Here is a 21488-nt window from a genome sequence, read left to right as displayed (position 1 = left end):
CTCTCAGGTTGATGAGCATGGGATGGACTAGAGACCTCATCAAGAGGTCTTGGCCACCTGCTCTGTAAGCAGACTGCTTTGCTGTCTGCTGCCAGCACTGGCATACACGTTCCTACTCCAGATTCCTGAAACCTTCAGGCGTAGGACCCATGCAGAGTTACCAATGCCACTACATCAGCAAGTGACATCATGGCCCAGGCCCTGTGGTTCAGAAGGGAGACCAAGTTTCTCATCTGAAGAGTGTTCAGGCTGTCTAAGCCACTTTGCCCAAAGAAAGGCGAAGAGTGACGTGCTGTTTCCTGATTTCAGAGTCCTTTCCTAGCTTGAGTCTAAATCATTGATATATCATGATGGACTAGCTCAGCAGCGCCATTACTTCTGAGAAATCAGCAGGAATACCTTGGGTTTCTGGTTATGATTCAGCAAAACAGATACAGTACTAGCCTTCCCTCTGCAAGGAACTCTGACAATTTTGTCAGGGGAAAAATAAAATTTGATTCCTCCACCACCCTTTCCAGCACTGTATTTGCAGACTGTGGACCAACATCCAGCAGTCACATAGGACACTTCTGTAGAGGAGGTATAGTGGGCACCACATATACAAAACAAGACAGCCACAGCGTGTCACTAGAAATGCTGCTTTCCATCTGCCAGACTTCAGCATCCCATTGAAGTATCAGCTCTCAGCAGAGGCCAAATGTGCAAATTGCACTTGAAAAGGTGAACATTTCTGAAAGCTCAACACATGTGAACACAGCAGATTAGAACAGAATCCACAAGTAACTTCAGTTTTATGTCACTACCAAACCAACGTCACAATGAGGAAGGAACAAAATGGAAGCTCTGGGAACAACCACTCTGCTCAGCACAAGTGATAAAGGGAGATTAATTGGCCAATTCATCAAACAGGCATAAGGGTTCAGGGCTTTAGTGTTGAACTCCATCAAACAGGAGACCTGCATCTTCACTTCTGACATTCCAGAACAGACACAGTGTGGGGTTTTGCACAGGTCAAATTTCACAATCAAACCCTTCGCCTCTGCCAGTCCTGGCAACAGTGAGACTATGGGAATCTGCTCTCTCCAGCACACAGGCTTTGAAGGGTCTTTCCTGATGTGTCTGCACAAAGCAGAGACCTTGAGGCCTTGTATGTAGGTTCTAATGTTATTATTATCAAAAGAAATAAAGAAGGACATGGTGAGGTGAGAAGCAGCAAAGCAGCCCAGGGAACAAAGGGAGAAAGAGAAAGACATTACAGTACCAATGGGGAAGACAGAAAAGCAAATGGACAAAGTGCATGTGAAAGAATAGACCCAAGGAGAGATATGCATACACGTGAGCAGGCAGGATCATGTTGGAACACGTGAGTATACATGCACTCAGGAGGGGGCACAGAAACCCACGTGGGCAGATGCAATTATTTGCACTCTAAGTCCTTTCAGACCTACTGCGGATTAGTAGCTTTGCACCGCTTCGGCAAGGGTCCTCCCCTGGAGCTGGTGATAGAGCTTCCCCCCTGCGCATATACGGGATGCCTGCAACCCACTTTGCCCCATCCAGCACACATCCCAATAGCCACCCTGTACCAGTGACAGAAAAAATCTTCACAGCCAAAAAACAGGAAAAGCTGACTGTGTACCCCTACCAGGAGTGCCTACCCCCTCCCCAAAGCAGTGACATGCTTGAAATGGGGAGTACTACCAGCATACATGTATGCAGACACTCCTGCTTGCCGACATGCAGACTTGGCTTTCTCTGACTTCGTTATTCTCACACACTGTGTTTGCATCCTGCTGTCTTTATCATTACATCGCAGACCCTTGCTCACTCTCTCCCCCCTTATTCCCTTAGCTGTTTCACTTCCTCCTCCTTCTCCACACTCCTCTTCAGCTTGTTTGACGACAGTCGTGGTAGAAATCATGCACAAAGCCCCCAAGCCCCTAGTTTGTGCCTAAACAGGAATAGGGACACCCAGAGCCCAGCATCTCCAGCACAAGCAGTCAGATGCAAAAGTACTGAAATCCTGAATTACACCCCCAGCCTCCTCACTGGCAGGGCAGCATGAAAAGCTGAAAAGTCCTTGACTCTGTGTAAGCGCTGCTCTGCAACAACTAAGAGCATCAGTGTGTTATCACCACTATTTTCATCGAAAACCCAAAACACAGCATCCTTTGAGTCTCTATGAAGAAAATTAACTCCATCACAGCCAAAACCATGATACACCCCTACACCAGCCATGCTGCACTGCTGTCCTGCACACACAGGAGAATAGTAGTCCCCAAACCACCATCACTCCTAATACAAGAGGAGGTAAGCATAAAACACTGTAAAATCTGGCTGAAGTCAACTAGGAGCACTACAACACAGAAAAATGTGCTTGTGTTCTCCTCTCCAAATAACAACCTTTCTCAGGTTGCTGGGCTGGCAGCAGCCTCAGACGGAGTTTTGGGAATCGAAAGCCAAGCAGAGTCCAGACAAAAGGCATTCTCCTCCATGGAGGAGCTGGGAGCTGTACATGTCTCCTGCCACCCTTCCCTCCCATCAGATCTAATGGTGAATTGACACCAATATTCACACCTGAATGTGAAGTAGCTGTGATTCAAGAATAAAGCAATTAGTCACAGCTGCCTTGAGCAGCACCAATACTACACTTTCAAGAGGTTCAGGACTGAACCAGATACAAACACTAGATCTGTCCAGTTCTCAGCTCCCTATGGTGGGGCACACCAAAAGCACTGGCTCACAAGTCAATTTTCCTCATCTTGGTGCACAGAGAGACAGACAGACCTCAAAAACAGAAACATAAAACTTTATAAACTTATCAAACACTTTACCTAACAGATAGTAAAGGAGAAAGAAAAACTATCATTGCTCTTTCTAAATATACTTGGGAGGCACCAGATAGAAAAAAAGATAAGTCTTAGTACCAGCCTTTGAGCACTCACAAGGAAAATGCACATGCCGCCTTGTGGAAGCCAGGATGAGGCAGCACATCCCACCCCTGCTTAAGCCCAACTCTGCTGTGCTTTAAAACAAAGGCCCTCCAGCCTAGTTCTTCACAGTGCCTCCCTCTCATTTCTATTTTTCAGCAGACAGCTTTTAACAACCAGGACAGCTCTTGGCATAAGCAATACAGACCTTAGCTGCAGGATTTCCTGGTTCTGGGACAGCAGAAGGTTCAGAAAAGACCTCCTCAGCAGCATCAAGCTGGACTGAATTCTGTGCCCAGGAACTGAAGAGAGAGATTCAGCAGTGGCCACAGACCCCTGACAGTGGTCACAGGTCAGATACTATCCATCCCAGCTCCACCACTGTGATCAACTGAGGCTGATTTGCAACAGCTGAGGTAGCAACTCACTGCATGCATGCTGCCCTGCTCTGAGGCTTGTTTTCCGGTGCTCAGTTTTCTCCCAATTTGTTAATCACAACAGAAATGTGACTGACAGCATCACAGGCAGTGGCATGCCTTTGCCTTCAGATCCCCATGGCAGAGGCTGTATCTCCCACAGGTATAAGAAGGGCTCCTTGGCAAAGGTCACCAAGCAACTTCCTACAGTGCAGGCACCCCAAAATAGTATGCAGTAAAAGTGTTTGAGTCCCAAAACACACTGCAGCATCACCACTGGCCATGTTCACTGCCAGAGCAGAAGAAGACAGATCAACCCCGTTTCCAGTGCATTAACCAGAAAGCAGCAGCCATGTCACAGTATGAATTTGCAATTGTTCTTGTACAATGCTTTGAGCCTCTCAGTCCTGTAGTCAGAGCTTGCATCTGTTGTGGAGCAGCTCAGCACCACCAGCTCATCCAGCTGTAGTCACCTTCCAGTGCAGCACCCACCACCCATATCTGTACTTCACCAAAACGCATGGGCACTCTGGATGAAAAACCAGGTCCAGCTTGAACTGATGGTTCCAGCATCCTTCGCAATCAGACATGAGTCCCCCCCATTCCACAAAAATGTTAACAGCTTTTTGAAATTCCATAAATGCTCACCTCTGGTTGCTATCCCACTTGGGGATGGTTCAGTGCTTGCATTTCACTTCACGCCTTGATCACTTTGTGGTACCAAGGAAGGAAGCAGCTTTGTCTGCCAGCACAGCACCCAGGACTAGGCAGGACTAACAATGTCAGACTTCACAACCCCAGATCCAGCTCATAAACTTTTGTCTGCCCTTGCTAAACCCTTGCCAAGTCCCAGACAAGGCAAAGTAAGGCCTTATCTACTCCTGCAGGGTCAGCCACAGTCCCTGGTGGCTCGCAGTTGCAGTCCTAGTGCAGTAGGTGTTTGTGGAGTGCCTACAGCACATCCAGCTGAGGTACCAGCATCAATGCCATCTGTACCTGCCATGAAGGCTGTTTATGCTTTGCACAGCCCCCAGAAACTGTGCCAGATCAAACCTACCCAAAGGTTTACCTGATCCAAACTCAGGTGGCGACACAGAGAGGAGAGATCTGGGGACGGCACGGGCACTTCCCAGCCTCAGCAAGCCTAGCTCAGCCATTGCCCAGTGGAGGATCCTGCTCCTAATCTCATCTCTCGCAGCACCTTTCAAATTAATTCGTTAATTGGCGTGTCAGGCTGTGCATACGAAAGGAGGATGCATGGCTCCCTCTGCCGGCACGCGGCGCCCCACGCCCTCTCTTCCCCAAAAGCCGAGGAAGCGTCGGCCCGGACCCGATCGCCCCCGGCCGCGGGCCCGGCGGCCCCTCGGGGGTCCCAGGGGGCTCCGGCACCCTGCCTTCGGGCTGCGCTGCCGGAGCTGGAGTTCTGTCCTGGAAATAGCGTGCCCCAGGGGAACAGCCGAGGAGGGCCCCTGCAAAGGGGTATTCGGCTGACCTGTAGAAGTTTGAGCAGGGATGTAACTTCCTAAGGACTCTGCTGATGCTCAGCTATTGCTACCTGCCTGCTATCAAAAGGTTCTGCTGTATTTCACAAGTGTGAAACCAGCCAAGCTCTGAGAGTTGGCAACATCCAGCTCCTGAAGGAACCACTCACCTGTATGTCCTCGACCTTCCAGACTCCAGCAACGGGAGAGAATGCCCTCTCCCACACACACAGCAGTCACCAACAGCCATGCGTCTTTCCAAGACCGTGACAAGAGGGAAGAGAAAGTATTGTCACACTTCAAAAAAGGAATAGTAAAAATCCAAAAGAATCCAAGGCCAGGGGTAACTCTAGAGTTTGGTTGCTGAGGATGAGGGGGTGGTAGCATCCTGTATCAGAATATAAATCCAATTTGCTCACGCTTGGTACGTGCCCATCTCAGATTGTGCCTCTCTAAAAAGGATGACAAGGTGCTGGCTGGGGAGAGGAGGAGGTGCTCAGTTTAGGAGCCACTTTTAATGACAAGGATTACTGGAGAAACAGCATTTTGGGGATTTCAGATTCCAGGAAGCAGATGCAGCATGAGCAGAGGGAGATAATCCCAGTGTGACAGAGATGCAAGGAAGTAGGACCAGGAGAGGCAGTGCAGCATCCCCACGCACACAGAAACCACGTTGGACCCTGTGAATCCCCGTCTCAGGGAACAACCTCCCCATAGCCATACCCACAGCCAAAAGAAGTGGACAGAACAAGGGCCTGGCCCAGGACTCCCAGCACCTTTTCTGTCCTGGGATGGCCAGACCACGAGGGTTTCCATGCCTCTGGAGCAGCCAAACCCTCAGCTGTCCCTTCCTAACCCTGGCCAATGTGGGGACTCAGTCCCAAAAGAGACGTCTCAGGAGCCTCCTGCCCCCAAGCCTGCCAACTGATAGCAACAGTCCCTGCCCAGCTCGCAGCCCACCAGCAACCAGCCAGCAAGCAGGCAGACAGGGGAATCCAGGCTCTTCTGGGAAGGCAGAAGGGGGGCACTGAGCGGACAGGAGGGAAGAGACACAAGATGCTTCCCCCCACAGAACCCAACTGCAGGGCTTTGCAGGTGGGCACGAGGCCCTCGGAGCTCGCATCAGCTGGCGTCTGCGTGTGCCCAGCTCCTGAAAGCAAAGCCACAAGGAAGGGCAGCAGGGGGCAAGAAAGGACCGGGGACAGATAGGGCTCCCACAGGAGCCGTACCGAGCTCCCAGGTGCTGCAGCACAGAGCACCACAGGTCAGGGCTTTCCCTGCTGTCCATCGCACAGGGGAAGGGCCACATCCTGCGAGGTGGCAGGTGCAGTTGGCCAGATAGAATGAGCCTCTCCTGCTGTGCTGATACCAGGACTGTATCACACATTCCTCTTCTAACTCAGTTTTGCAGTCAAAATCTCAAGGAAATGGTAGCTTTCCAAAGCAGTGTTTAAATCCTATACTTGTTCATGCAGCTGCTGTTTCCAAATGTCCCACATCCTTGTCTTGCAGGGTATATACACCTCTCTGTATCCATGCGCACACCACTGTGTGTCTGTGCCCCTTTTTGTGCAGGGGCTTCTGCTAAAGGGAGTTGGCTGTTTTTGAGACTCTCTATTTATTGCCCAGGATGTTTCTATGGAGACTCCCATCATTGGCTGCAAAAGGCTTCTGGCCATCAGCAGCTTCAGGTGAGGGCCTCAAGCTTCACATCACCAGCAGTTGTTATTGCTATCAGCTACAGCTAGTTAGGAAAAAATTAACAAAACCCCACCTGATGTAGCAATGGTGAGTGACGTAATGTTGCAAGTAAAGAGGAGTGGTCCTGCATTTGTTTTCCTTCATTGTCCTCTGGAGTACTGTAGCAGGGAAGAGCAGAAAAGAGGGATGGGGGTGTCTGGACAAAAGGGAGCTGGACAAACAGTTTAGCTTTTGTGATTCCTTGAAGTATTTCCTAGTGAGCAAGTTTTGCACAACTGCTGTAGCCTTGGAGCACAGGGCCACTTCACCCTGTATAATGGCTGGCTCTGACACACTGCTCCCCAAGCCAGGGCCAGGATGTTTCCAGTTCTGTTCGGTGAGCACCTGGCTAAATGCTTCTACAGAGCAGCCGCAGACTTGTGGCTGTTGCTGACAAGCACCAGGCCCAGCATCACCTCCATTGTACCCACAGCTTCCTTCCATTATCAGCCAGTCATTGCCAAATTCAGCACGGGGGACAGGCAAGGCTGTTCACCATATGTACAGCAGACCCTGCACACAACAGTTTGACAATAGTGTTAAGAGGCACTTTGCCCAGAATATCAGTCCTGCAGTGTGTGAACTAAGCCACAGATCTCTTACAAGTGATCCCAAATTAGAAGGTGAAGTACAGAGCACAGTCAAAACTAAATGAGCTCTGCTGGGCTTATTTTCCTCATCTCCTTGCTGGCACTGCCACAGCCAATGTGAGGGACAAGAAAATGAGTAAAAGCAGGGCAGGAGTAAGGGGCACAGCATGCAGAGAGTGAGGACACAAGGGCAGATTTCTCACAGGCAAAAGAAGCAGGACAGGACTGTGAATCCAGAGAAGTGCTGCCTCTTTTTGAAAAAACGTCATTAGCTTTAAATTAATTTTATAGCCTTCACTTGTGCTTAGTGAGCTATCCTAGGACCGGGCACCCAGGAGAAAGGAGACACTTTCTGGAAAGCACCTTGATTTTCAGCACTGCTAGTAGGTTTAGCAGTAGTGATCCAGTCCAAACCTAGCCCTTGGGTTGCAGTGCGGATGGACCAGCTTTGGGATAGCTGCCTTTCCTGTGCAGCCAGGGCTGAGCTATCCCAGTCTCAGGAGGAAAAACGCAGGGGTCACACTTTAGCAGGGTCTGTCCTCCACTTTTTGTTCAAAGAAGCCTTATAGGATCTCTGGGGAAGACTGCCTGACAGCACCAGGGCTGCCTCTCTCCCCATCTGATACCACTGTGCTCACCCACCACCACAGCAGCTCTCCACACTACCACGAGGCAGAGGGGCACTGGCAGAGCAGGCACTCCAAAACCTGAAGTTTGGAGATAAAAGACGAGCCCAATCCACTGAGGCACAGGCAGCCCCAGACCAACATTTGCATTCTGAACAGCCTCCTCATGCTCCCAGCTTCCAGTAGTGTCATCTGTCCCAGTTTGACTTACATGCACCAGGCAACATTAACAGCAAAGGGAGCTCTGCTGCAGCAGCAGCAGGCTCCACGTCCAGCTGCCAGCTCCCACGTGTTAATGACCATGGTGTCCCACAGGCCCTCAGAGGAAGGTTCTATAATGCTATCAAAGAGCTGGAGACATCCATTTGCAGGGAGAACTCAAACCACAATGCAAGGGGATCACAGGAACAACATCACAAAGACCCACAGCTTCCACAGTTGAAGAGAGAACCTACACCCTCTGTAGGCATCCCAGTCAGCCTTGTGGGATTGGCGAAGGCAAATATTGCTGAAAAAGACATCCAGACATTGCACCACAGAACCCACAAAAAAGTGCCATCCAACAGCCCTTCTCCAACAGGATAACACAGAACTATCTCCTCTCAACCACAGCACAAATAGGAGAAGGAGAAGGAGAAGGAGAAGGAGAAGGAAGGAAGGAAGGAGAAGGAGAAGGAGAAGGAGAAGGAAGGAAGGAAGGAAAGGAAACAGAGCCAGAGTAAGGTAAAGTCTGGACTAGTCTCTGGACACAGGGTTGTTGTAAAGGATAAGACTAAAAATAAGTGGAATGTGCTGTATTCCTTTTACAAGCTTTGCAAATAAAATGCCAACAATAAATGCAAAAAGAATTGTGATTCTGGTGGAAGGGTCTCTGCAGTGGCTACTAGTGGGATGAGAGGGTCTCTTGCTGCCCTTCCACAGCTCTCTAAAGTGGAAACCAACACTCAAACAGGATGTAGCTGCAGACACAGGCGTCCCTTAGAGCTGAGCAGGTAGCGGGCACCCAGCTCATGCCAAGTGAATGGGTGGGTCCCAATCCAAATCCCTGAAATGAGCTCTCCATACCGCAGGTCTGCACAAGATCAGGGGAAGATGACAGGCAGCACTCTGCTGACCAAACCCTCCCAGGAATACTCAGCTTTTTTGCTGGGGTGGAGCAGGGGCTGTGCTTTACGAGCAACACGGCTCACAGGGACAAGCAGGCATGCAAAGACAGAGCCCTGCACATGCTAGATTAGCCCAATGCAAGGGGCAGAGCTGTGCGCCCCTGCCTACAGCCCAGGGCACAGCCACACAGACATCACCAAGGACAAGGTAACATGGGGGGAGCCCTCTGGATGGAGCGCAGAAGCTGGCAGGTGCCAAGGGTGCAGGGCAGGATACTCTTGGGGCTACAAGCAGGGTCCAAGGCAAAACTGGTAACATCCCTCCTCGTCAGTCACCCTTCTCTGTAATGGACATGCCGCAGAATAAAGTGGTGGTAGAGACAAAAGTGATCCCGGGAACAGCAAGGTGCTGTACACCATTTCCACCTACTACCTCAGGCAAGGAATCTTGTTGGGACTCACACCCACCAAATTTCTACATGCAAATTTACAAAAAAGCGGATCATTCAAAATGGGCTGTGCCTCAGGACATATGTGGACTTATCTGCAGAGAAGCGTCATTCCTTGTAAACCTAAATACAGTTGCATAACCACATGGTTAAAAGATATTGACACATTCATACATGGTTGTATTCTACATGCAAATGCTGCTTAGTGACCTGATGGCAAAAGAAAACAAGCATCACCACACTATTTCTTCTTCAATGTGTTTTACTTTAGTCTTCAAATACGGGCTTTCAGAATATAAAAATAATTATTTGAAAATTATGTAATTATATTTCAAAGGAATAATGTCAGATTGAATCCATCTAAAGTTCAGTTTTGTTTCAAAGCTTTTATGAACAATCTAATCCTTCTAATAAAATAAAGTCCATGGGTAGCAAAAGGGATTGCAAACAAACATTCTCCCACTGTCTTTGTAACCAAATTTTGCTACCATGGGCTAGTGCTGAAGAACATGAAAGTAAAAATTGCTAGGAAAAAAGCCTGATATCTTAATATCATTGTAAAAGTGAAAGGAAAAAAAGTCTCATAAGACAACATACACAAAATATACAGCAAATTATGCCCCCATTCTGAGGATCCTTACACATGAGCAAGGAACTATGAATTTTTAGATGTTATTACATTTTAAATCATGAAAATATCATGCTATTTGATAAAGAGCTAGGAAAAATAGAATTATACATTATTTTTAACCTAACAGTCTTTTTTTTTTTTTTTTTTTTTTTTTTTTGGAGACCTGCTAGCTTCTTTTTAAAAAGAGTTTTAAAATTGACCTTGTTTCAGTAGCCACTTTTCTGTTCTAGGTATGAAATCACTGTATCATATCATAAGGTGTCAATGCACCAAAAAGCAAAGTTGTTTTTTTTTTCTTTTGATAGGAACAAAGCTGGTTCTTTTTTGCCTATGAAACAGCACATACCATTTTCTTTCACAAGCCCACCAAGTTCGATGTTATATTATTCAGCAACCAGCATTTCACAGAGTCCAAGTCCTACTTACTCTGACCCCCCCACCTCACTGGAGCAGAGAGATGTACGCAATACAAAAGTCAGTATAGAATCTGGGCCAGCTTATTCAGATTTTAGTAGACTCTACCTTGTGCTACTCTCAGGGTCCTGTCAACATTTTCAGGGATTTCATCAATGAACAGCAGAACCACCTTTTGGCCTTGAACACAAGTAAACACAGTATCAATACATAAAAACCGTTTCAGACTCTTGTTTCCATTTTCCCCTGCTATGTGATACCCAAAGCCAGAGAAGCAATTTATTCTCAGCCTTTGAAAACTGATGTGCCAGGATCATGATCTCCAACCCTGATAAGTGTTCACTGCACATACTCCTTACCCAGTGCTCATGAAAAAAGGTGGCCAGCATTCACCAGCCTTGTAAGGGAAAACCTGGCAAAGCCTGGTCTCTGAGCTGGGCAAAAGATCTGCCAGTGCTGAGTCTGTGGGCTTCAGCCGTTGTCTGAAACTTATGTCCTCTAAAGGGATAGAAACAGGTCCCAAAGTAACAGTCATCACCTGAGATTTCCTTGGTGGCATGCAAGACTATAGTACCGGCTGTTGCTGGAACGTATGGTATTTTAACAGCATAGTACTGAGCCAGCAGCAGGGACAGAGGGAGGCACATCTCATTCCTCAAGCCATGCAAACAAGCTCTGGAGAACCAGAGCTTTGGTGGAACCATTCTTCTTAGCCATCTCAGGTCCAAAGCCTTCCCTGAGATGCATTGTGCTGTCTTAGGAAGTTATGTCTGAACTCTGAGCCCGCCTCTCCTTGCTGCTATCTACACCATCATCCCTGTAACTGGTATTGTTCATGCATAAAATGAGGTTAGACGAAAAGACAGCACAGATCTCCCCAGATTGTACAACTGAATGTTACAGATGTCAGAAATCAAACAAAAGGAGAACGGTGGCATCTACTCTATCTTTCCTTCCCCTGCTGGCACAGAGAGTGACTGTGGGAGCCTGGCTGCCACAGGATGTGCTCCTAGGACGCTCGGCAAGAAGCATTTGGTGCTGGCAGCTCTGGGCCTGGGCAAAACGCTGTGGAGGAGCAGACGTGGCTGCAGCACTTGCCCCAAGAAGGCCTGTGCACAGCCGTTTGGGAAACGTTTAAATTAGGAAAGTGCCAGTTTTAGCACAGTTATTTTTAATTTGTTGTTAGAAAAAAAAAAAACGGGGCTCCGCAAAGAGAGGTGTTACCCTGCCTGCTAAAAGGACTTGGGCAGGACTCCTCAAGCATCTCAGCTGCACGTTCACACACATCTCTGAGCAAAGCCTCTGTGGAAACTAGCATGGAGGGCTCGGTCTCACTAAGAAAAAATGTGGAGATCGTTCTTGGGTAGGAAGGAGCCCAGAGAGGCCGTTTTAAGATACCGCCGGTTTGAAAAAAAGAGCTGCAGCGCTTTAAGCTCCCGAGCCCTTTATCGAAAGGTACGCTGAGCCACGCAGCTGACCGAGCCGGTGCCACAGCCCTGGGTGCCACGCGTTAACCACCCCGGCAGGGACGCCCCAAGGCGCGTAAGATCCACGGCTTCGCCCGCCCTCCGAAGCCGAAGCCAACGCTGCCGTCCCAGCGCGAGCCCCGGGGCAGCGCCGGGGTGCCGGCGCCGAGCGGCCCGAGGTGGCGGACCCCCGGCCGCAGCCCGCGGTCCCGGGCCGCCGGGGGCAGGGCCGAGCCCGCACTCACCTGCGGGGAGCGCCCGCCGCAGCCCCGCCGAGCGGCACCAAAGTTTGCGGCGCGGCGAGGGACGGGGAAGTTGGGCGCCCCCGCGGTGCCCGCCCCGCCGCCCGCCGAGCCCCGCCGCCCGCCCCGCTCTTACCTGGGGCGGCGGCCGCGGCGGCCCCCCCGCGCGGGGCGCTCGGCCTCCCGCGGCATCCTGCGCGGCGGCGGCGGCGGCGGCGCGTCCCCCCGGCACGGAGCGGCTCCCCGGCAGCCCCGCGCGGAGCGGAGCGCAGCCTCGGCTCCGCGGGCGGCACGGAGCCCCGACCCGCGGCGGCGGCGAGCGGAGCCGGCTGCCGGCACCGGGCGGGCACGGCGCGAGGCGGGGCGCGGGCGGCGGGGTGCGTGGCGGGGGATGCATGTGCGGCGAGAGCCGCCTTCCTCCCCCTCGCTTCCCTCGCTCCTTCCTTCCCTCCTTCCCCGCCGGCCCTGCCCAGCCCAGCCTCTGCTGGAGACTCTGAGAATGCAGCGCCGGGTCCCCGCCCGGGACCGGCCCCGGGGTCCCGCCCCGAGCACCGGCGCGCTCCTCGCCTCGGGAACCTGCCCCGGCTGCCCCAAGGACCCACCCCTGCGCTCGGGGCCGGCCTTTTCCCGGCCCTGGGCACCAGCCGCCACCCCCACGGGGTGCCGCGGCCCTCGGGGGGGCTGGGGGACGCCGCCCGGACCGCGGCCCCGGCAGCCCTGGGACCTCAGCCGCGGGCACCCGCATTGCCTCCGCCGACCCCAGTACTGTGCCTGCCGGTGGTGTCGGGAGAGACTGGGGCCATCCCCAGGGGCAGGGGGCGAGCCGCGGTGCCCGGGGCACGGGGCTGACTTTGCCTCCCCGGGCTCCAGCCAGGCCCCACCGCACTCCAATGCCTGGCAGCGCTTGCGTCTGAGAACACAGAAACTTGGTGCATGGGAGCATAGCAGTGAACACCAGGGGATCCAGCAGGTCAGGGTGACCCCAGCCCACACTTCCCCAGCCCTTGAACGAGGCCAGATCCCTATGGCCCAGTGGCAGCTTGGAGAGGTGCTCTGACAGGGGCTCTGCTGGGGCTGGAGCTGGCAAATTCCCCCCTGATATGTACCTGGGCAGCCCTGGCAGCTGGCATCCTCAGCACCCACCTTACGTCTCAGGTGCCCCCTCCAGAGCCCTGCCCAAAGCGTGGCAGGCAGCACCCAGGCTCAGCAGCACTCTGGCGTCATGGGGGGTAGGAACGTCTGCACTGCTCGGTGCCTGCAGTGGGAACCCATGTGCCAGCAGGATCCACACTGGGGTGCCAAGTTTATAGGCCACTCTGGGCATTATTAGGACAGGCAGAAAGTGGAAGCAGGTGAAAAGATCAAGGCTGGTGAGACTGCAATATCATTTTTGGACTGATAAATCTGATCATACAAGTCAGGGTTTAGCCACAATTCAGGCAAACAGCCCCCAGTGGGACATTTTTCAGTCTCCACTGTTCAGGGCCTCACATCTTATCTGAAGAAAATGCTCTCTTGCTTTCACATGAACCGCTGGTACTAGGCCTTGGAGTTTGGCCCTCGAAGGAACAAGACAGAGCAGCAGAGAACAGAATGCCCTTTTGCTCTATGTGTGCAGTGCCTTATACAAGGCAGATGAATCCTGTGCTTAGCCAATAGGTGTAAGAAGCCGTGGTAACTCAGCTGCAGTGTCCTACTCACTTACCACCAGGGTATGTATGGTGCTTCCTGCAGGCAGGTGATCTGCAGGTCAGGGAGAGGTGGATGGTAAGCAAAAGACAGAGGTTTATAATCACAGAATGAACACGGGATTGACTTCTCCTTTGCAGGACCAAGAGATGAGCAGGGCACAGATCTAGCAGCAGGCTCAGGCAGATGTCTTCCAGCCCTCTTGCTCTGGCTGGCAAAAAGCTTCCAATCCTCATTCTGTTGCTTATTCCCACCCTCAAAGGCCAATGGGGCCCTAAAAGAAGACCTAGAAAATGCTCCTTGCCAGACCCTTCAGACAGAGAAACATCTAGAAATGTTCTGAATCCCTGTGTGAGTATGAGAAACCTTCCAGTTGCCAGCACTGCTGCCAAAGTAGATCCCACTCGTGCCTGATGCTCTTACAGGGAAAGAAGCAAAGCCTGGAGTGCAGCTCCTCCACTGCTAGCACTGTCTGCAAACACAGACTTTGCTCAATGTTGGTGTAGCCCTAGGAAAGCTGCTGGGCTCTTGTGTCAGCATTGGCACAGTCACTGGCAACATCCAGATCTTTTCGCTGGGACAGCCCCTCACAGTGCAGCTGCAGCCCAGATGGAGTTCAGCCCACCTAGCAGAAAGCATCCAATTAGCTGGTGTTATACTGGGTGGCGACAGTTCCAGCACTTGTCTACATTTGTGCCCTTCTCCAGTCTGCTTTTGCTGAGACCTCCATACCCCAGAGCTAGGGAATGTTTGTCTCTCCTGCCATCACCCCCTCTCCTGTGCCACAGCTGCTCCATGCCCTCTTGCTGCTGTCCTGCAGGGTGCTGATAAGCCCAGACAGCACTGTAACAAGGCATGTTATGACAGTCGTTCCGTAAGAACTGAAGCCAGCAATGCTTCAGAGTATGCTCAGAAGCACAGGGGGGAAGGGATGACGGTGGATGCAAGGCAGGAGAACATGGGCCACCCATGACATGATCACTCCCTTTGGGAATGTGGCTCCCCATATGTATGAACAGTGAACACAGCTCCCACAGCTCTGTCCCACAGCCTCTTGCAAACATCAGCATGTCACTTTCATGTCATGTCTTGCATTTTCAGTGAGGCAGGGATGGATTGGTTATCCTTTGACTTTGCTGGCTTCTCCTTTATCTCCATGGCAATTTAGTCCCCATCTGGCTTCTCCTTTCCTCTTATTCCTATCATTGCTTTATCCCAGCATTCAAATAGCTCTTTTGTATGTCTTAGCTCTCCCGTACCTGCAGCACTCTTCCCTTATGCTGACGTACTCTCCCCATCTCATTGAGCTCCAGGCTCCTTTGCTTTGTTCTATCCCTATCCTCTCCTTTTCTTTCTGTTAGTGACTTGTTCCTTCTCTATCTCCCATGTTGTGATTTGTCTTCTCTGCTCTTTACCTTTCACTCATCATTTCTCCTTATCTCTTTTTGCTCTTTCCTCTTCTTTTTCCCAGCCTTTGCCTCCCCCCCCCCGCCATGCCTTTTTCTGTAGAAGCTGAAAGTTAAAAGCTTTTCCAACTTGATCCTGAGCAGCGTTTCTTGGTGCTTTCATCTCCACAGCAGATTTGTAAAACTGCTCAGACTGAAGAGCCATGACATGAACTAAAGAAATATCAGGAAAAACAAAACAAAACAAAACAAAATCAAATCAAAAAAAAAAAAAGGATTCCCAATGTAGAACAGAAATTTACCTTTTCCATTAAAATCTTCCTGGTTCACTACCACTGAGGTTCCCTTTTCTGTTCCTGTAAACACAACATAAAAGCAGTTTACTGAAATTTCCTCTTCTTGGCCTCATCTTTCTCCCTGTTGAGTTTGGTGTTGGGAGGGGCAGAGACAGGGTTACTGAGCCCTTCCCATCACTTCCTGCCAAAAAGAGGTAGCCATGACCAACCTGTTCTCCCTCCTAGCAGCTCTCACCACATTTGTCATTCTTGCTGTGTCAGAAAATGCTGGCCAGAGGGAAGAGTAGATCTCACCAGGGAAGATGCTCTGGTTATTTATTGTCCAGGTCTGCTCCCTGCTCCTCCTCTATATGAAGATGGCAGAGGCCGAGTGAACTCTCCCAGCTGATGTGTCACCCAATCCTTCCAGCTGCCCAAAGAAGTTCTTACTCCTTTCTCATGTGTTCTGTGCAGGGTCCAGCATTGTTTGGGGCAGAGCAGCTGCAGACAATGACTTCAGGAAAAAATCAGGGAGCAAGTGCTCTCAAGCCACTGCTTTCTTGGTGCTTGTGTGCAGACTGTGCTTTGCAGGGTTCATGTTTGAGTGGGGAAGGACAGTCAATCCTACCTGTGACGAGTGGAAGGGAATTCCAAAGTTACCAGTATGGATCTATGCTCTGTCACACAAAGCAAGTCAAAATGCTGTCTGCTTACATGGAAATCTGTTGCTGAGAAGCACATGAATGCTGGCTATTCTCACAACTCTATGAGGGATTAATCTTGCTAAATCCTCCTACTTCTTCCCTATTGGAGAAGCAGATTCAGCACAGGACAGGCTCTGTGACTCACTTCTATGTTGGCAGAGCCAGCTCCCATTAATCTAACTCCCTGTCTAATGTCCACATCTGGGTGGCAGGCAATCCATCTCCAGTCCAGCTCTCTGTCCAGGACCCAGCTCCCCTGTCAATCACAGCCCATCTAACACTGGATGCCCTGCAGAGCTTCTCCCTAGTGGGACAGGGGCAGTCTGCAGCCCACTGCACAGGATGACAGCAGGGGACAGAATCTGGGATGGACATGTCCTTGCTAGGCAAAGCAAAATCAGGTGAGAGCTGGGCTCAGCATCTGTACAGCAGGCCATTTTTCATTCTCAGACCTCACCTGACACCATCTCAGAGGAACAAACAGATTCACATAACTCAGTCCCACCAGTCTCGCTCTTCACAGGGTTGAGGATTCAGTCTTCTGCCCTCCAAGTTCAGCCTGAACTTTTTTTGGGTGGTCCTTTGGGGACCCAGGAGTTGGACTCAATGATCCTTGTGGGTCCCTTCCAACTAAGGATATTCTATGAACACTGGGTGTTAGGACTGGCAGTGAAGGCTCTGCTCCCAGGGCTGCGGCTCAAGAAGAAGGCCATGAAGTAAGTCCCTCTGTTAGATTCCCTGCAGAGGGTCCCTGGGTGCTCACATTTGCTCCTGCTGTGCTCAGCAGCCATCTTCTGCAAAGCACTGCATCACACTGCCTGTCTCTCAGGGACTGTGATGCCACATTACACACCCAGATTGCCTCCTGCCTTTCCTCAGACACTGCCCCAGTGCAGGTTTAGAGGGATTGACTCCACAGGCTGGTTGCTCCACATGACTAGGGGCCTTTCTGCATACTAGGGAGAGGCCTCTGCACACCCAAAAAGGCCCAGGAATCCCATGACTCCTGCTGGAGATGGTGGAAAGAGCTGGAGGCAGCAATTCTGTGTTCACACAGGTTGAGCTTCTCCTTAGCATACCACAGAGCATGCCCTACATGAGGCCAGAGCCAACATGACATGGTTGGGATGGACACAGACGAGCACTGCCTTGGTCTTCTGGGCACACACTGGCCAAAACCCCCAATCTATTGCCCAGAGCCAGTTCTCATACGCCACTCTACTTCTGCTAGACAAGCGGCACCACCTTGCTTAGGCTCGTTGGTGCTGCTTCCAGTCTTTTTTTGGGAGCATTTCTACTGTCCCACACAGTCAGGCACTGTGTGTCACCAAAGCCTGGAAGCTCTCCTCCATCTTTATTCTCCCCAAGTACTGTGTCATTTGCACACTCCACGGTGTCAGCCTTGTGATTAAATTCCAATGCCTTTATGAATAATTTGTTGCGCAATTATAAAGCAAATATTTAATTGAACTTTATGTAAAATTGCTTCTCCCTCTGAGCACTGAACCACTGGTTTTGGGTAGGGAGACAAGCGACTTCACATCATGCACCAGGAGCCTAGTGAAGAGCCCAAAGGCAAATCGGCAGACACCCTCCCCCGCACAGCCCCTTTGGCTGCGTGCAGACGGCTGGCCCGAGCCTCTCCCAGCTGAGCCAGTGGGCAGGAATGTGCAGGGGATGGCTCTGCTCTGGCCCCAGGGACTGCAGCAGGTGCACCAGGCACAAGGCTTCAGCAAAGGTCCCTTCCCTTGGGAGTGTGTCCTTGGGCACAAGCAGGAGAATGCGTCTTCCTCAGCTGAGGTGCAGCAGCAGGAAAAACCACCTGGGGCACGCCCAGAGCTGTCAGCTGCTGTGTGACCAGGGTGACTCTGGAAGAACCCAGCACGAAGTACTTTGTTGTAGGAAATGTCTGTGACAAGCTGGCAGTGAGGTTTCAGATCAAGGATGAGGACAGACACAAAGAGACTCGATTTCCTTCTCTCCAGTCCTTTTCCTTCCAGGCTAAGACTAGATTATGCAGATGGAAAATTTGCACTGCAGCTGACTCTGCAAGGGAGGGAATGCTTTTGCTCACTGGACACCTCTGAATAACACTGGCCACCAGTCAGAATTTATAACAAGACGTTTGTCACCGGGGTGGCAATCCTGGGAACGGCTCCTCAGCCCACACTAGGACCAGCGCTCTGTGCAGAAATATTCTCTGCACCGTGACATCAGCTACAGGCCTGGCTGGAAAAGTTGGAATGGAAGGGTCTGGACACAGCTCAGACTGGCCATGTCTTTGCCTCCGTGGGGAAAAACATCTCTATCAGCAAAACCAACAGAACTGGACGAAATCCTAATTTACTACGGTCTGTAAAAGAAGCTGAAGTGCCTATTTCCAGTGAGGCGAATTTGAAATCGAAAGAGGAAAATGAGTGCATTGAAGATATCAGAAGCTCCTCTCCAAGTGCATATCTGGTGCAGGTAATTGCTAACTGACCTGGAGGGGCTCTTGAAATAGACCTTATGCAGTGGATTCTGCTGCACAGAGCAACTCAGGACCAGGGACTGGCATGCGCACGCGGCACCCCCGGCTGAGAGGCTGGCATGAAAGGACAGGCCGTTATGTGGTGGGGGTCTGGCATGGGAATGTGCAGGGCCTGGGGCCGGGCGTGTGTTGTGGGAGAGGACCAGAGTGGCCCTGTGTAGTCCACCCCCGTTAAGTACGCTAAGCATAGGCAGTCTGCGCAAGTAGAAGGAGGGGACTGGTGAACTGCTTGAAGATGGAAACCTGTCTTTACAGAGGGGCAGGCCTATTTGCAGCGAGGGAGGAAAGAGGGCTTGAAGCCTGGCTTGAAGCCCAGCCTGTAGAGGCTGCGCTGACACACTGGTGAGGGGGACGTGCAGTCTGCTCAGCTGAGCTCAGCAGCTGAGGCAGTGGGTCTGGACCAGGAGGTGGGAGCTGGTCCCTGCTCCAGTGTTGAAGGGGACAGAAACACACTGTACACTGGTGACGGCGGTGCATGGCGTTAGCTTCTATGCAGAGACCACGGTCAAAAGTAGCAGTTCCCTGTGCAAGCCCAGGAATATCCCCTTCCCCAATGGCATTTTCTTGCCTCTCAGCTCAGCTTGGGCAGTGCCTATGCTCAGCTTGACGACAGTCCGTTTGCTTTGCTTTTATGGCTACAGATGAAGCAGCACAATTTACCCTATGGCTCCCTGCCACATGCTCCCTGCTGCCAGCTCACCCCAGGACCAGGTCCATTAGCTGCTGCCTCTGGCAGCTCCCATTGCTTCACAGTCCTTGTTACTTTTCACTCTTAGGTGTTAAAGGTTCCTTTCAAGACACACCCCTCTGCTTCCTCTGCAATCCAGGCATTTCTTTAATAAATAGCACTTGTGCTGGTTCTGTGATGTCTGTTTGGCTTCAAGCTTTCATCTCTGTCACTGGTTGTGCCCAGCATGAAGTGCTGTCACTCAGACTATAAAAATTAATGGTTGGAGCAGTTACTTGTATCAGTGACTCAGCATTTGCCCTGCTGGTCCAGTACCAGACTGTGGACTGAAGAAAGCCCAACAGCAAGAGTTTGGACCTGCTAGTGGGCAGGCAGACAATGTGACTGAGATGTAATCTGGGGAGGGGGATCCACTGCTGTGGGGTGTGCTCACACAATATCCTTCTGCAGGCAGCGCAGGCACTCTATTCCAAGCTGTGTTTGCTCCTGAGATTTACAGCTGGATGCACAGCTCACCACCTGGGTGGAGTAACAGAGTGGATAACTGAAGCCATCCCCTAGATATGCAATATAACTAACCAGAGTAAAGAAAATGGAGGAAAGGCAGATGTCTGGGCTATGGGGTCTGGGCTACATACAAGGGTCCCAGCTAGATGCAAAGCTTAGAACAGGGCTATGTCAGAAGGAGCATGATACAATTTCCTCTTGTCATTCTCTCCCTAGTAAACAGAAATGCATGCATACACACACGTTCATACTTGTGCTCGTCTATGACCCTGATGCCAGCTGAGAGCAGACAGAAACAGGGCTCAAAGCAATTGTAATCTTCCCATACAGACAGTAGGAGAACTGTGGTGCAGTCACATGCAGTGAAAGCCAAAATTTGGCTGCAAAAAGCTGTGGAGAGTATGTAAGTTGGAAAATAGTAGTTGTTTATTTCTGGTACTAGAATGCTTTTTGGACTCACATCCCAGAAAGGCATGGCGATCTGACCACTTCTGGAATACACTGGTGCTGTAATGGCTGAGTCCAGCACCCTGAGGAATAACATGGTTGGGAGGGACCAGCAAAGCCCTTCTGCACCGCAGGGGAAGGGGCCTTCATCCAGCGGCTACATCTAGAAGGTGCAGCATCAGACCCACCTCTGCTCATCCTTCATCAAGTGTAGTCCCCTCTCATGCAAATCCCGTTGTCACCACCATCAGACCCACTGCCTTTAACAGATGACATCTGTGCATGTCCAGTCAGCCCACTGGCTTCCATCATCCCCCTGGTAGCCCTTGTTGTACCAAGTTCTCTTTAAACTTACGCTTTTCTTCTGCCATGTATTGTTCTTCTGTTGTCAGTAGCAGGCTTCTTTGTGTATCGTTTCATGACAAGCGTCTACAACTTTTCCAAAGTACAACTGCAGGAATCTGAACCTCCCGAAAGACATGGTGCAAGCACATCACGTTGAGCTCCTCTGCTCACGCAATTACCAGGATCCAGAGAACGATCCTAACTTTCTAAAAACGTTAGTATTTCCAAATTGTGAAATTGTGTACATAACCAAATATTCACCTGCTTAGCTGTTGTATGCCTTCCTCTCCTTTTTCCACGGACACCATCCTACCAACCCACCTAACCCTTTGTCTTGAAGCTAACTGTTGGCATCTCTTGATTGTTTTCACCACTTCACAGGGTAAAGCCTATCATATGCTTTTACTGAAAGAGAGCCCTCCAGAGGCTGCAGCCTTTATGAACACAAATTCTGAATCACATTTTTCAGGCTTTTACAACGATATATTTTAAGGCTACATTTGTTGCAATTTGGGATTTTCCTGGGAAATACTTCTACTTTCTGTAGGTGCTCAATATCTGTTACCAGTGATGGCTTCTCCTCTCCAATGGGTCCTCCTCTGGGTGGGCAGAGGAGTTCTCTTATCCAGAAGGCTTCTGCTGTTGCAGCTTCTGTCTCTTATTCATCATATACTTGCCTTTCCTTTCATGCTGTATGTAGAATTTCAAAGATTATTCTGTGTTCACAATTCTGTCAGATCCTCAGCTCCATGGTTGTACTGCAGGTCCTCAATTCTGTCACATATGGATTGACTGCTTCTGCTTGC

The 21488-nt window shown here is 50.8% G+C and overlaps 2 protein-coding genes across 5 annotated transcripts in view; both read right to left on the bottom strand.

The window, feature by feature from the left end:
- Positions 1-12562, bottom strand: part of CDH22 (cadherin 22) — a 79706-nt gene extending 67144 nt beyond the window's left edge. Inside the window, exon 1 of the mRNA XM_066978220.1 lies at positions 12228-12562. Within this exon, the coding sequence (XP_066834321.1) occupies positions 12228-12488 (261 nt within the window). The 5' untranslated portion in view covers positions 12489-12562. The remainder of the gene's footprint in view (positions 1-12227) is intronic.
- The window catches only part of SLC35C2 (solute carrier family 35 member C2), a 69237-nt gene that overhangs the window by 13952 nt on the left and 33797 nt on the right, over positions 1-21488 (bottom strand). For 2 of the 4 annotated variants that reach the window (XR_010825290.1, XM_066978241.1), the window contains one exon: positions 20295-21480. The exons of 1 other annotated variant lie outside the window; for it this stretch is intronic. Coding sequence is in view for 1 of the 3 variants with exons in the window: in XM_066978241.1 (XP_066834342.1) it covers positions 21416-21480 (65 nt within the window). In the remaining 2 variants the exon portion in view is untranslated. Of the gene's footprint in view, positions 1-20294; positions 21484-21488 lie in introns of those variants that run through there. One more of the 4 variants, XR_010825291.1, reaches the window with a different exon arrangement.

The sequence above is a fragment of the Anser cygnoides genome, chromosome 16, assembly GCF_040182565.1.
Source record: "Anser cygnoides isolate HZ-2024a breed goose chromosome 16, Taihu_goose_T2T_genome, whole genome shotgun sequence".
Lineage (NCBI taxonomy): Eukaryota > Metazoa > Chordata > Aves > Anseriformes > Anatidae > Anser > Anser cygnoides.
Note: the sequence above shows the minus strand (reverse complement) of the source record. Positions and strands in the feature narration are given on the sequence as shown.